We start from the raw sequence: 12088 nt of genomic DNA on the forward strand, positions 1-12088 counted from the left end.
AGAGGCCAAATAGCAAAGATCAGTACATTAAACCCCATTTTCGTATACTTATTTTTACCATACCAATACCTATTAACCATAACTATTTTAACATTTTGCATTTCAAATTTAGGTACACTGGCTCAGAAGGTACTAAGAAAAGACTCTTTGGCCATCAAGCTGAGTAACCGTCCATCTAAGAGGGAACTGGAGGAGAAAAACATCCTGCCCATGCAGACAGATGAGGAGAGACTGGAATCTAGGCAGCAGATAGGCACCAAACTCACAAGGTGAGAATCATACGCACATGCTTTTCTTCTTAGCCTGAATACAATTACAATACAGCCACAATTTCTGGGACAGATATTTCCAGCGGGCCTGGCTGATGTTGCTGTAGCCAGCCCGATAACAGCTGTTGGGCAACAGCACTGGCTTTTCTCAGCCATTGCAAGCATTTGTTTTACTTTGGGCTGACAATTCCTAATGTCCTGGCTTAACAGTATTGTGACTCAGTCCAAAGCCCATGTGAGTCTTATTTTTATTCAGTCTTTTCTATCCTTTCAGTTTTTTCCTTCCCAATATCCGATAAGGATAAACGCTTTATTTCGTTAAAACGAGTCTCTGAAAATGGAGCTGACCTAATTTCAGTGATGCATCAAACTCCCCCCTCCTCCTTTTTTTCCCTGCTCTTGTCTTCTCTCTCTCGAGTGCTCTCTCTCTCTCTCCATTTCTCTCTCTAACCCTGTCTCTCTCTCACTTTCTTCCTCTCCTGCCTGACTCCCTGCCTCGCTCACTGAATCACCACAGTGATGCATGTGCCAAACTATCTCCACCCGACTCCTCCACACAGCAGCACCGCGCAAGCCGCTTCATATCAGCAGTTTACACACACTGCAGTGATGCCGTGTTTGCAAGTCGTAGGAATGTATATACATATGTTGAGGTCATGAATGTGAATTCTAGTAACTGAGCAGATCAAACAACGCAATGTTTGGTCTCATTTGATTTCACTGGGCTTTATGAACATGTGCGACTAAATAAAGCGGATGTAATGATGTGGTAAGGGGGCAAAGAAACCACCAGCTACTTGGTAAAAATGAAAATCTGAATAGTGCAATTCGATATGAGATGCGGCACTGACGGAGTATTACCTAGAGACACTGGCACTACTCCTCACTGTGACGGCAGCACAGTACATGTTCTCAGACATACTGTCTGCTTAGTTCTCATGTTCCAGCTCTGTAACAGCGTCTTTTATACAGTATCACCTAACAAACACTTTCCCATTTCACTCTTTATTACCAGCGGCATTGTGTCCTTTAAAGTAGTTGCTTGTGCCAGGCCAGTTAGAATTGATTATGATAATGCTGATCTAGGACACGCTGACCTCAGCTTAGTTCTGCTGACCTGATTCACTGGGAAAAGTATGGAAAGTAAAATGAAGTGCTTTTACCCTTCATAAAGTTACCGGGTAATAAACGCACGGTTTTATGCTGTTTTTTTTTTCTTTCTCCGCTGGATTTAATGACTGTATTCATATTTTCATGTAACATGTATTTTATTATTTTATTCCTTTTTAAATTTTCCTTTTTTCCTTGGGCAGATTTCTTAGGCGTTCTTATATCTTATTTGTGTGTATTGAATTTCTGGATGTAATTACAATGATGTTTGTCCTTCTAAATGCTGCTGAATAATTGGTTGGTATAAGTCAGCAGCAGCTCAGAGAGAAAGAAACTAAATCAATGATTAAGTGATTTCTCACTTCCACGCATCATTGATATCTGGAAGGGTTACAAATTTTACTTGTTCAGAAGGAATTTGTATTCTCCGCAATACTTGCACCGGGTTCAGAAACAAGCACTTTTTAAAATATTAATAAGGCTGAAAATGTTTAAAAAGACTTTTTCGGGATTGTCTGAAACTGACAACTTTTACTATTCTAGCCATGTATCAAAACATTCAGCTGTAAAGAATAAAGAGCTTAAAGCAAAGACTTGGGGTTTAATTTGAGTGGTTAAATAAAAATATAGCACTAACTATATATTTTAATGTCACTCATCTCCATCCACTCCACCATGCCTGCAAACTCTTCTTCACCTCTCTTATGCACCTCACTATCTGCATTTTCTTTACATGGTTGACCCCAGGTATTTAAACTCATCTACCTTCACCATCTCTATTCTTTGCATCACTTAAACTGGTAAAAGGTTCAAAAGTAAATGGAGCTTACTACATAATCTTCAATCCATGCTGAGATATCCAAAAACCCAGTCTGGGATTTAGTGCCTGGACCTTTCTTTGCACAGAACTATGTCTGGCTACAGGCTCTTATTTTGATGAGCAGTAACAGGTCAGATCTAAAGAAACTGAGTCAATCATTGATCCAGTGCTCAAAGACAGATCTACCACCACTTGTTTTGGATAGATTGCTATTGTAAGAGTCTCCAGCTGAAAGTATTTTGAGTGACTGACTTTGTGCATCTTAGTACTTCCAGCCACTTAATAAGCATACTAGAGATAACCTGTACACAGCACATCTACTCTGGTGTTGTATAAAATAAAATAAAAAGCATATCTGGCTATTCTGTTTTTTGCTGTGTAGGTGCTGTATGCAGTAAATTTGTAATGACCTTTTTACTCAGCAGCTGAAGGTGTCACAGTCATATTTTCCTGATACAGCATCAGATAAGAGTTTGGTGGTTTGGGGTATCAGGCTTTGCTTTTAGCCTTATTCCTGCATCCCATCACTGCTTTATCATTGAGTCATTGTGGGGATTGGTGATCGTGAATGAGTGACGTTTTTGGATTTTCACCTGTCAAGCTGTCATGAGGCAAGAGCTTAAATAAGATAAAAGCCTTTCAACTAAAACAATATACAACTCTGTTGCTCATAAATAATTTCTACAGGACACAAGGAAGAATGAGAATTGAGGTCATTTGTATTCAGTTCAGTTTGAGAATGCATTTTACTCTAAACTTACTCTACGCAACTTATTCCCAGCACTATATAAAAGTGCTCGTTCTGTGAGCCAACATGTCAATAAGATAAACTTGTCGGGAGTCGATGTCAAAGCTGGGAAGTGAATGCTCTGCAGAATGTAGGGGAGAAAAAAAATGAGCTAAGCAGCTTTTTCCTGAACTATACTGTTTTGGAACACTTCTTGTCCTCTCAAAATACCCTGAATTTTCATGTGTGACGTGACTGCATCACATCAGTTCTGCAAATTTGGCAGCTGCACATTCACATTGCGGATCTCCCCTTATAAAACATCCCAAAGGTGTTGTGGATTCGGATCTGGTGACTACTGAGGTTATTGAGGTGACTGGACTCACTGCTACGCTGATGTGCCCAGTTAGTGGTGACTTTAGCTTTGTAACAAGGTGCATCATCAAGCTGGAAGTAGCCATCAGTAATTTGTAGGAAGAAAAGATCAACTTGGTCAGCAATGATACTCATACACACAATGGCAGTCAAACAGTGAAAGTTAAAGGAATTTTTTTAATTTATTTTTTCCTCAAACCTCCAATCCACAAAGTAAGGTTGGTCCATGGTTTGATGATGTGAATCAGAAATTCTGATTACATTTATTTCTTAACTGTCTTTGCATTTGTGCTTAAGTTTTTGTGAGCCTCTGCCCACTGCACCCTCAGATTTCTATTGCAGCCTGTTGGCCTCAAAGTTTGAAATTGCATTCTGAGGTGCTTTGCTGCTCTCAGCTGCACTTGCTGGGAGTGGATTTTCCGTACCAGGCTAGCTGTTCTGTGGCCTCTCATCACCAAGATGTTTCCCCTCTGTAGAACTGCTCCTCACTGGGGTTTTTTTTCCCCCCATACGGTTCTGAACTCTAGAGACATTTGTGGCTGAAAATCCCAAGAGATCCACAAACCAGCTTGTCTGGCACTAACAAAGTCATGTTTTCAAAGTCATTCAGATGTTTGATGCGAACATTAATTGAACCCTGTGACTGTTAAAGTCCTCTTAATGAGAAAAACCTGTAAAATATTTGGATGTATTTTCTTTTTTTAAATGTGATAATCTCAAAACTGCTCCCATATTGGTTCTGACTTTCCTCGCTGACCTCCTTTCTCTGATTGTGTGCTGACTGTGGATTTCTGTTTCTCATCAGACGCTTGAGTCAGAGACCCACAGCTGAGGAGCTAGAGCAAAGGAACATCCTCAAACGTGAGTATCTTAAACGTGTGTATTTAACATTACATAGCTAAAAATGTGCAAAAAGGTCCCTCAAACGTTGCGTTTTAGCAACACATGGCCCACATTTGTAGCTGCCTTCTTGTGCATGCTGACTGCATGAAGGGCAGCGTGGAAATTTCTTTTCTTTTTTTTACATTTTTTAATTAATTTTTTTTAAATGATTATTATGAGACCCTGTTATGTGAGTGCTCGTGGACATGCATCTCGTTCTTTTGTTCCTCCTCGATCTGCCTTTTCGTGAAAGTCATGCAAGGTAGCAGGGTTCCCCGAGGAGTCATGTCCACAGAGACTGCTTTCTTAGCTCAAACACATGCAGTATCAGAGAGAAGCAGTTCTGTTTCCTGGGACTCTGCAGATCTCACATCAAAGACTGATTTACTATCAGTTCCTGCTTCCCCAGAGGCTCTTGGATGATTGGCAACAGTACAAGGGGGAAAAAGACAAAGTAACAATTTATGACTGACAAGTCATGTCCTCCCTGTCACTCACACACATACAAAACCAAGGTTAAACAAACGGGACTTTATTTTGTAATGAAGCAACATCTAAAATCCCAAACTGCAAGTAGTACTGGAAATGGAGTGTGTGTTTAGTACAAGCATAAATACAGACTGACTGGTGAAGCTTTTTGCAAACAGCAGTGTCCCAGTGTGCTTCTTGTTTACTCTTGTCTCTCGTTTTAACTTATCTTTTTGTTTTGTTTGTCATTGTGATTCCAGTGGAATCTGCAGGACAACACATACAGGAATTTAGTGAGGAATAAGAACTTGATGTAATCAGCAAAAGAGAACTATATACATTTGAAAAGCTCTGGGACAATGTGAAAGAAACAAAGCAATCAGTCACTCCTCATGCTGAACCTCTCCTAAAAGCATAAAACAGCCAATGATGGAAGCTTTTTAAGCTTTAAGGGACTTATCCAGTTAAGTGTGGAACAAATGAGGCATTTTAAGCAAGCGGCGCGCTTGTACTTATTTCACAAAGAGCCCCACTGTACGGATGCCTGTATTCAAAGGTTAACACTTCATCCTTTCATTCTTTGCAGCTCGCAATGAGCAGGAGGAAATGGAGGAGAAAAGGGAGATAAAACGAAGGCTCACGCGAAAGGTGAGTCCAAAATAGCTCCAAAAGTGTGAACCCACACTTGCTCTTTTGGCACTTGAAGGGGCAAGTTGTTGGCCAGGATAAACAAACACTATGACAGTGAGTCATCTGATGAAATGGAGTGTGTGTGTATGTGTGGGCCTGGTGTTGGTACTTCTCAGGTTCCCTCAGGAGACACTGATGCCCTTGTTGCCCTTGTCCCTTCAACATGTTGGATGCCAAACTCTTAGACCCCATAGGGAGGTGTTGAGCATGTTCCCATCCCTGTCAAATTAAAGAATAACACTTTCTGCTCACCTGCAGATATGCTTCTCAAAACAAAACCTCTCAGCTGTTGGACAAATACCAATGATGATATATACTTTAAAATATGCAAGTTTTTAAAAATGCAAGAATAGAGAGAAGGTTTTTTTTGTTTTTTTTTTAAAGTTGTAATCAGAAACATGGCTGTAACTGAAAGCAATTTACTCCAAGGTGAACCAAGGTCAAAATAACCAACATAACCGAGCTATTTTTTCAAAAAGTAGTGCTACCCAATTCTCAAGAAATCAAGTAAAAGATATGTACTCTAACCATGACTCCTTAGAATATGTGAACGAGGAGGAAAAACTGTAAAATAAAATGTCATGTCATCCCTTTTGCTTCAGCGCTATTAAAGGGAATTAATCTAAATCTACTTCCGGCTGCTCCCTTACTCACAAGAAGCCGCCACAGTGGGTAGCTCCTCATGTTTGATTTGGCAGATTTTTACACCAGATGCCCTTTCTGACACAACCCCAAAGGGATTTGTGTCTCCTTCCAGGATCAAACTGTGGATCTTTCACTTGTTATGCAAATGTGTAAACCAAGTAATGGAAGAACCAGGCTTTTTAAACAGCAGGGTGTTGTAATACTTCATCACTTCATCAGGCAAGGACCTGAGTCTAGCCGTTCCGAAAGACACCTCATAAGTAAGGAAGGAGACGTTACCTCACAAAAAAATAGATCTACACTCAGGCGTAGAGCCACAGCACCCATTTTAAAGGTTATATATGAGATTCTACATGAGGCAGTGGGAGCTTTTCATTATGCTGTTATGGTTCCATGTTCCTGAAATATTCATGCATCACTATGTGTGTGCAGCATGTTATAAATAACTTACTTTGCTGAAGACTAACTACATAAAACCACAGATTTCCAATTTGACAGCTTTAGTATGTCTGCCCTTGCATCTTTCTTATTTTTTGCTGGGTGTACCTGAGAGGAGAGAGGTTAGAGTAATGAAAAGCACCCTGTGCAGCTGAAGATAGACGTGCAGGTACTCTAATCTAATCCATTGTTTGTTAAATTTTGCTTATTGCTTCTTAAACTAAAATAAAGTTATCTGGGTTTCCTTTATAACCTCACTTTCTTATGAGAATTATGATCAGTATCCGAGTAAAGTAATCGGTGTCAAGCAGAAACTGAAATGTTAATTTGAGACTTTTTCAACACAATAAAATATCAGGACTGGTTTCTTGACCTCCTCACTCTTCCTCCTGCATAAGAAAAAACAATGCAGGCTGAATACTTTCTATGAGAAATATAATATATGTTTTTAATTTTCCTCATTTTGCTCCAGCTGAGCCAGAGGCCCACTGTAGAGGAACTGAGACAGGCCAAAATCCTCATTCGATTCAGTGACTATGTGGAGGTGTCAGATGCCCAGGACTACGACCGGCGGGCAGATAAGCCCTGGACCCGGCTCACTGCAGCTGATAAGGTCAGTTTACTAATCTTACTGTTAAAATTAGATAATCTCTGATATTCTCAAGATTCCCCCTTCCCTAATTTGATTTGTCACTCTTAAGCTCTGCTTCTGTGCTTCTTATGACACGCTCATACAGGGAGTGCAGAATTATTAGGCAAATGAGTATTTTGTCCACATCATCCTCTTCATGCATGTTGTCTTACTCCAAGCTGTATAGGCTCGAAAGCCTACTACCAATTAAGCATATTAGGTGATGTGCATCTCTGTAATGAGAAGGGGTGTGGTCTAATGACATCAACACCCTATATCAGGTGTGCATAATTATTAGGCAACGTCCTTTCCTTTGGCAAAATGGGTCAAAAGAAGGACTTGACAGGCTCAGAAAAGTCAAAAATAGTGAGATATCTTGCAGAGGGATGCAGCAGTCTCAAAATTGCAAAGCTTCTGAAGCGTGATCATCGAACAATCAAGCGTTTCATTCAAAATAGTCAACAGGGTCGCAAGAAGCGTGTGGAAAAACCAAGGCGCAAAATAACTGCCCATGAACTGAGAAAAGTCAAGCGTGCAGCTGCCAAGATGCCACTTGCCACCAGTTTGGCCATATTTCAGAGCTGCAACATCACTGGAGTGCCCAAAAGCACAAGGTGTGCAATACTCAGAGACATGGCCAAGGTAAGAAAGGCTGAAAGACGACCACCACTGAACAAGACACACAAGCTGAAACGTCAAGACTGGGCCAAGAAATATCTCAAGACTGATTTTTCTAAGGTTTTATGGACTGATGAAATGAGAGTGAGTCTTGATGGGCCAGATGGATGGGCCCGTGGCTGGATTGGTAAAGGGCAGAGAGCTCCAGTCCGACTCAGACGCCAGCAAGGTGGAGGTGGAGTACTGGTTTGGGCTGGTATCATCAAAGATGAGCTTGTGGGGCCTTTTCGGGTTGAGGATGGAGTCAAGCTCAACTCCCAGTCCTACTGCCAGTTTCTGGAAGACACCTTCTTCAAGCAGTGGTACAGGAAGAAGTCTGCATCCTTCAAGAAAAACATGATTTTCATGCAGGACAATGCTCCATCACACGCGTCCAAGTACTCCACAGCGTGGCTGGCAAGAAAGGGTATAAAAGAAGAAAAACTAATGACATGGCCTCCTTGTTCACCTGATCTGAACCCCATTGAGAACCTGTGGTCCATCATCAAATGTGAGATTTACAAGGAGGGAAAACAGTACACCTCTCTGAACAGTGTCTGGGAGGCTGTGGTTGCTGCTGCACGCAATGTTGATGGTGAACAGATCAAAACACTGACAGAATCCATGGATGGCAGGCTTTTGAGTGTCCTTGCAAAGAAAGGTGGCTATATTGGTCGCTGATTTGTTTTTGTTTTGTTTTTGAATGTCAGAAATGTATATTTGTGAATGTGGAGATGTTATATTGGTTTCACTGGTAAAAATAAATAATTGAAATGGGTATATATTTGTTTTTTGTTAAGTTGCCTAATAATTATGCACAGTAATAGTCACCTGCACACACAGATATCCCCCTAAAATAGCTAAAACTAAAAACAAACTAAAAACTACTTCCAAAAACATTCAGCTTTGATATTAATGAGTTTTTTGGGTTCATTGAGAACATGGTTGTTGTTCAATAATAAAATTATTCTTCAAAAATACAACTTGCCTAATAATTCTGCACTCCCTGTAGTAGCAGAAGGGTGTGTTCCTCCTCTTTCATAATGAAAAGTCCAACTCTGTTGTTTGGTTTGCCTTTGTGAAACACCCTGAAGCAACCCTGCTGCTCACTGTCCCGTGATCTAAGACTTTTAATGAGCTGTAGAGTTTGCTGAGCAGATATTCTGCATTGTCCTAAACACTACGGGCACACCTGAGGTCCACTCACGTGAAATGTGAGAAATCATAAGGATTCAGCATTTTGGTTATGCAACATCTCCACTTACATAAGAGTGTAATTGGACAAGCAGTGCCTCAAGAAGCCCCCCAACACTGCTGTGCTGAAGTTTTATTTTGTTGGGTTTTTTTTTTGGTTTGCTACTTCTGCCGTCCAACACAGAATTTTGTTTGGTCTCCTGCTGTGGACGCATCCTCCCTGAGGCAGAAGACATCCCCTTGCGTCACGTTGAATAGTAGAAGCAATCACCTGACCGGGGTTCTGTTACATGCTGTGACATTGTAGAGGGGATGTAAGGTCATTAAAAAAGATTGTATCGTACCATTTTTATATACAGAAGCCATGATTCACTACCCGCTGGTTTGGACTCAAAAGCTTGCTTTGGTGAGGCCCAATTGGTGAAATTACACCACAGTGCCCCCTGCTGATGCATTCAGATCACTGCAGGGTTTTTTTCCCACTCTGAAATCTGCTTTATTTGGAGCTTTGGATCCAAAGACTGTAAAAAAGTAGATATCGCTTTGATGTTCTAAAAATACAGCTGTCATGTCAAATCTAAAAATTCCATTTAACTGTATTCTCTTTATCTGTCCTATATAAATCAATGCTATCAAAACTTAATGCTATTTAAAGAGGAATCTATCCAAGTAACTCATCAACAGATTGTAAATTATGTTAGGGCTGTTAGAAGTCTCAAGAGGGGGAAATTGAAGGTTCCTGTGATGAGAGAAAAGAATTCAGAAGACTCATTCATGGCTTTGAGATGAGCATAAATAATGCATGAAGCATACTAAAAGGAGTCGAGGCTTAAAGGCTGCCGTTTGTGAGCTAAGTCTTTGCAGCTTCGCTCAGTCTTCTTCCTCTTTGTCCTCTGCAGGCAGCTATAAGGAAGGAACTCAACGATTTCAAGAGCAACGAGATGGAAGTGCACGAATCAAGTCGCCATTTAACCAGGTACAAACTACCAGCTTGCATGATTGATATCACTTCAAATGCAGCCAAAAATATTGGCACGCACGTGCCGACTTCTTCTTCAAACTTCAAAACCTCTCTTTTTTTTTTTCTTTTTTTTTTAATTATATCTTTCTAGGTTTCACAGACCATAGTAGACCACCACTGTCTCGAGCAGTGCCCAACCGGCGCTCTCCTCCACTGAGAACCTTAAGTGCTGGACAGTAAAATGGTGCCCGTTTCTACAATAAGGCCATGTCTTCTGAAATGCCTTTTCAAGTCCCACACAACTGAGTCGGTACTACGCCACAAGACGCAGACACCCACTACTCCATCCATGTAGTAGCACACAAAGACTCCAGCCGATTCACATTGCCCCCGCCCTGTGTGGAATTTGCTCGACTATCTCTAAAACCTCTCTGCTGAGCTCTCAGGCAGGCACTCAGTTCTGTGGCGATTGGATAGCAGACCAGTTTTCTCGTTTGCGATTGATTGGCACACTTGTGTCATCTACCGAGGGCAACTGTACCTTGGTATGTCAATAACACCAGTAGACTTGTCTCAGTGGACATGTTTTTATTCCTCTTCTTTATTATGCTGTCACACCAGACTCCTCTAGCCCTTACGGACAGCTTTTGTGCCAGGATGCAGGGTTGATTGTTCTGAGCTCACTATGTCATCAGAAGCTCCATCATTACTACACCTGCTGGGACTTTGGAAACAGCTTAGTGAAACAGGAGGAAGGGCGGGAGGGAAGGAGGCGTCCAACATTAAAATCATGTGCAATACTTTTTTTTTTTTTTTCCTTCTGCTTTTCTTAGACTATAGCACCCCCTGGAGTGTCCTCTATGTCGTTACTATGTAGTCCTGACTTCCTTCATGCACTTCTCACTGTACCGAAAATGCTGACATTTAATTGCTAACTGTGAATTTAAGAGTTGGGGCTAACGCCTGTACTGTCTCTCTCTTTAATGTATATTTTGTTTATACTGAAGAAGGTCGAATTTAAAGAAGAATCTCGTTTAATTACATTTTATTCATGTGGGTCTTATAAATTTACTGTCAAAATTTGCAGCTGGTGGATATTTTCTGGTTTCCAGTGTGTGCAAGAATGACCTGTTTTGTATTATTTTGACAGTGTTAACTGTTTTTTTTTTTTTTTTCTAGAGGCGCTCGGCTCATAAACGATTAATTTACATCTTTACATGTCAGTGCTTTGATGTGTGTGATTTATATCAAGAGATGACTCACCACATTGTCTCTTTTTCTTTTGCAGAAGTGTGTGAAATGATCTTTGCTCATAACGTGCATTGTATTATACACTTTACTTTTATACTTGTGTCACCCAAGCTTTTGACGAAGCAATACCCAGCGTTTATAGAGAAAAGGTTAAACTGCAGGTGTACCCCCCCCCCACACACACATCATTGTTTTTTACTGTGCGTACATACTATGCCTACACTTCAGGGTTTAAAGTTTTCTTTTATACCTTACTTTAAAAAAAAAAAAAGAGAAAAAAAAAGGCTTTATTCTGGGGGACTTTTTCAGCAATTTTCTTGACTGAGCCACCTGAAAATCTGCCTCTTTGACAGCTTTACCGACACATTCGGACAAGATTTGATGGAACTCTCAACGAAAAAGGATGCATTCTCTATTTCAAAAGATTTGAGCACTGATTTTAGTGTATTCACTGAGTCAGGATTTTTAAATATTTTTATTCCTAAATATAGTTTGCACTGTTAAGAGTGTGGCTTTAAAGTGGCCGTTGTTTCAAGGTAAAGTCCAAATGTGTAAAGTATTGTTGGATTTCTGAGGTGTAACCAGTGTGTCTCTTCACTTCAGTGGTCTTTGTTACCTGATCAGCCACCCTTCACCAGTAGTCCAGTGCTCACGAGCTTTATGTGCGCAGCATATTTTCATTATTTTCTACTGTATTGCTTTTAAAGTTGCAATATGAAATTGTCAGATGAAGAAACAGTGGAGTTGAACGGCTGCCGGTCGCCTTTTACAATACATCTGTCTGCAAATTAACAGGGTTTCCCCTTATTTTTAAGGACAGCGATAGATGACATAATGAAATCAGGGAATTGATGACAAAAAAAAAGTTTTGCACTGCATGGTTTGTATGTGAATGGATAGGGGTTTGCTAGATTTCTGAAGAAGTTCAGATCAGAATCAATACACAAATATTTTTCTTGCCCCCCCCCCC

At 40.6% G+C, this 12088-nt stretch overlaps 1 protein-coding gene across 2 annotated transcripts in view; it reads left to right on the forward strand.

The window, feature by feature from the left end:
- The window catches only part of LOC102290339 (phosphatase and actin regulator 1), a 50573-nt gene extending 38491 nt beyond the window's left edge, over positions 1-12082 (forward strand). For both annotated transcript variants that reach the window (XM_005912675.3, XM_005912674.3), the window contains exons 7-12: positions 113-269; positions 4107-4162; positions 5238-5299; positions 6897-7037; positions 9806-9882; positions 10019-12082. In XM_005912675.3, coding sequence (XP_005912737.1) covers positions 113-269; positions 4107-4162; positions 5238-5299; positions 6897-7037; positions 9806-9882; positions 10019-10034 — 509 coding nt within the window. In that variant the 3' untranslated portion in view covers positions 10035-12082. The remainder of the gene's footprint in view (positions 1-112; positions 270-4106; positions 4163-5237; positions 5300-6896; positions 7038-9805; positions 9883-10018) is intronic.
- The last annotated feature ends 6 nt before the right edge of the window (positions 12083-12088 follow it).

Source organism: Haplochromis burtoni, unplaced genomic scaffold (genome assembly GCF_018398535.1).
Source record: "Haplochromis burtoni strain Fernald_Lab_line unplaced genomic scaffold, NCSU_Asbu1 Contig_3, whole genome shotgun sequence".
Taxonomy (NCBI): Eukaryota; Metazoa; Chordata; class Actinopteri; order Cichliformes; family Cichlidae; genus Haplochromis; species Haplochromis burtoni.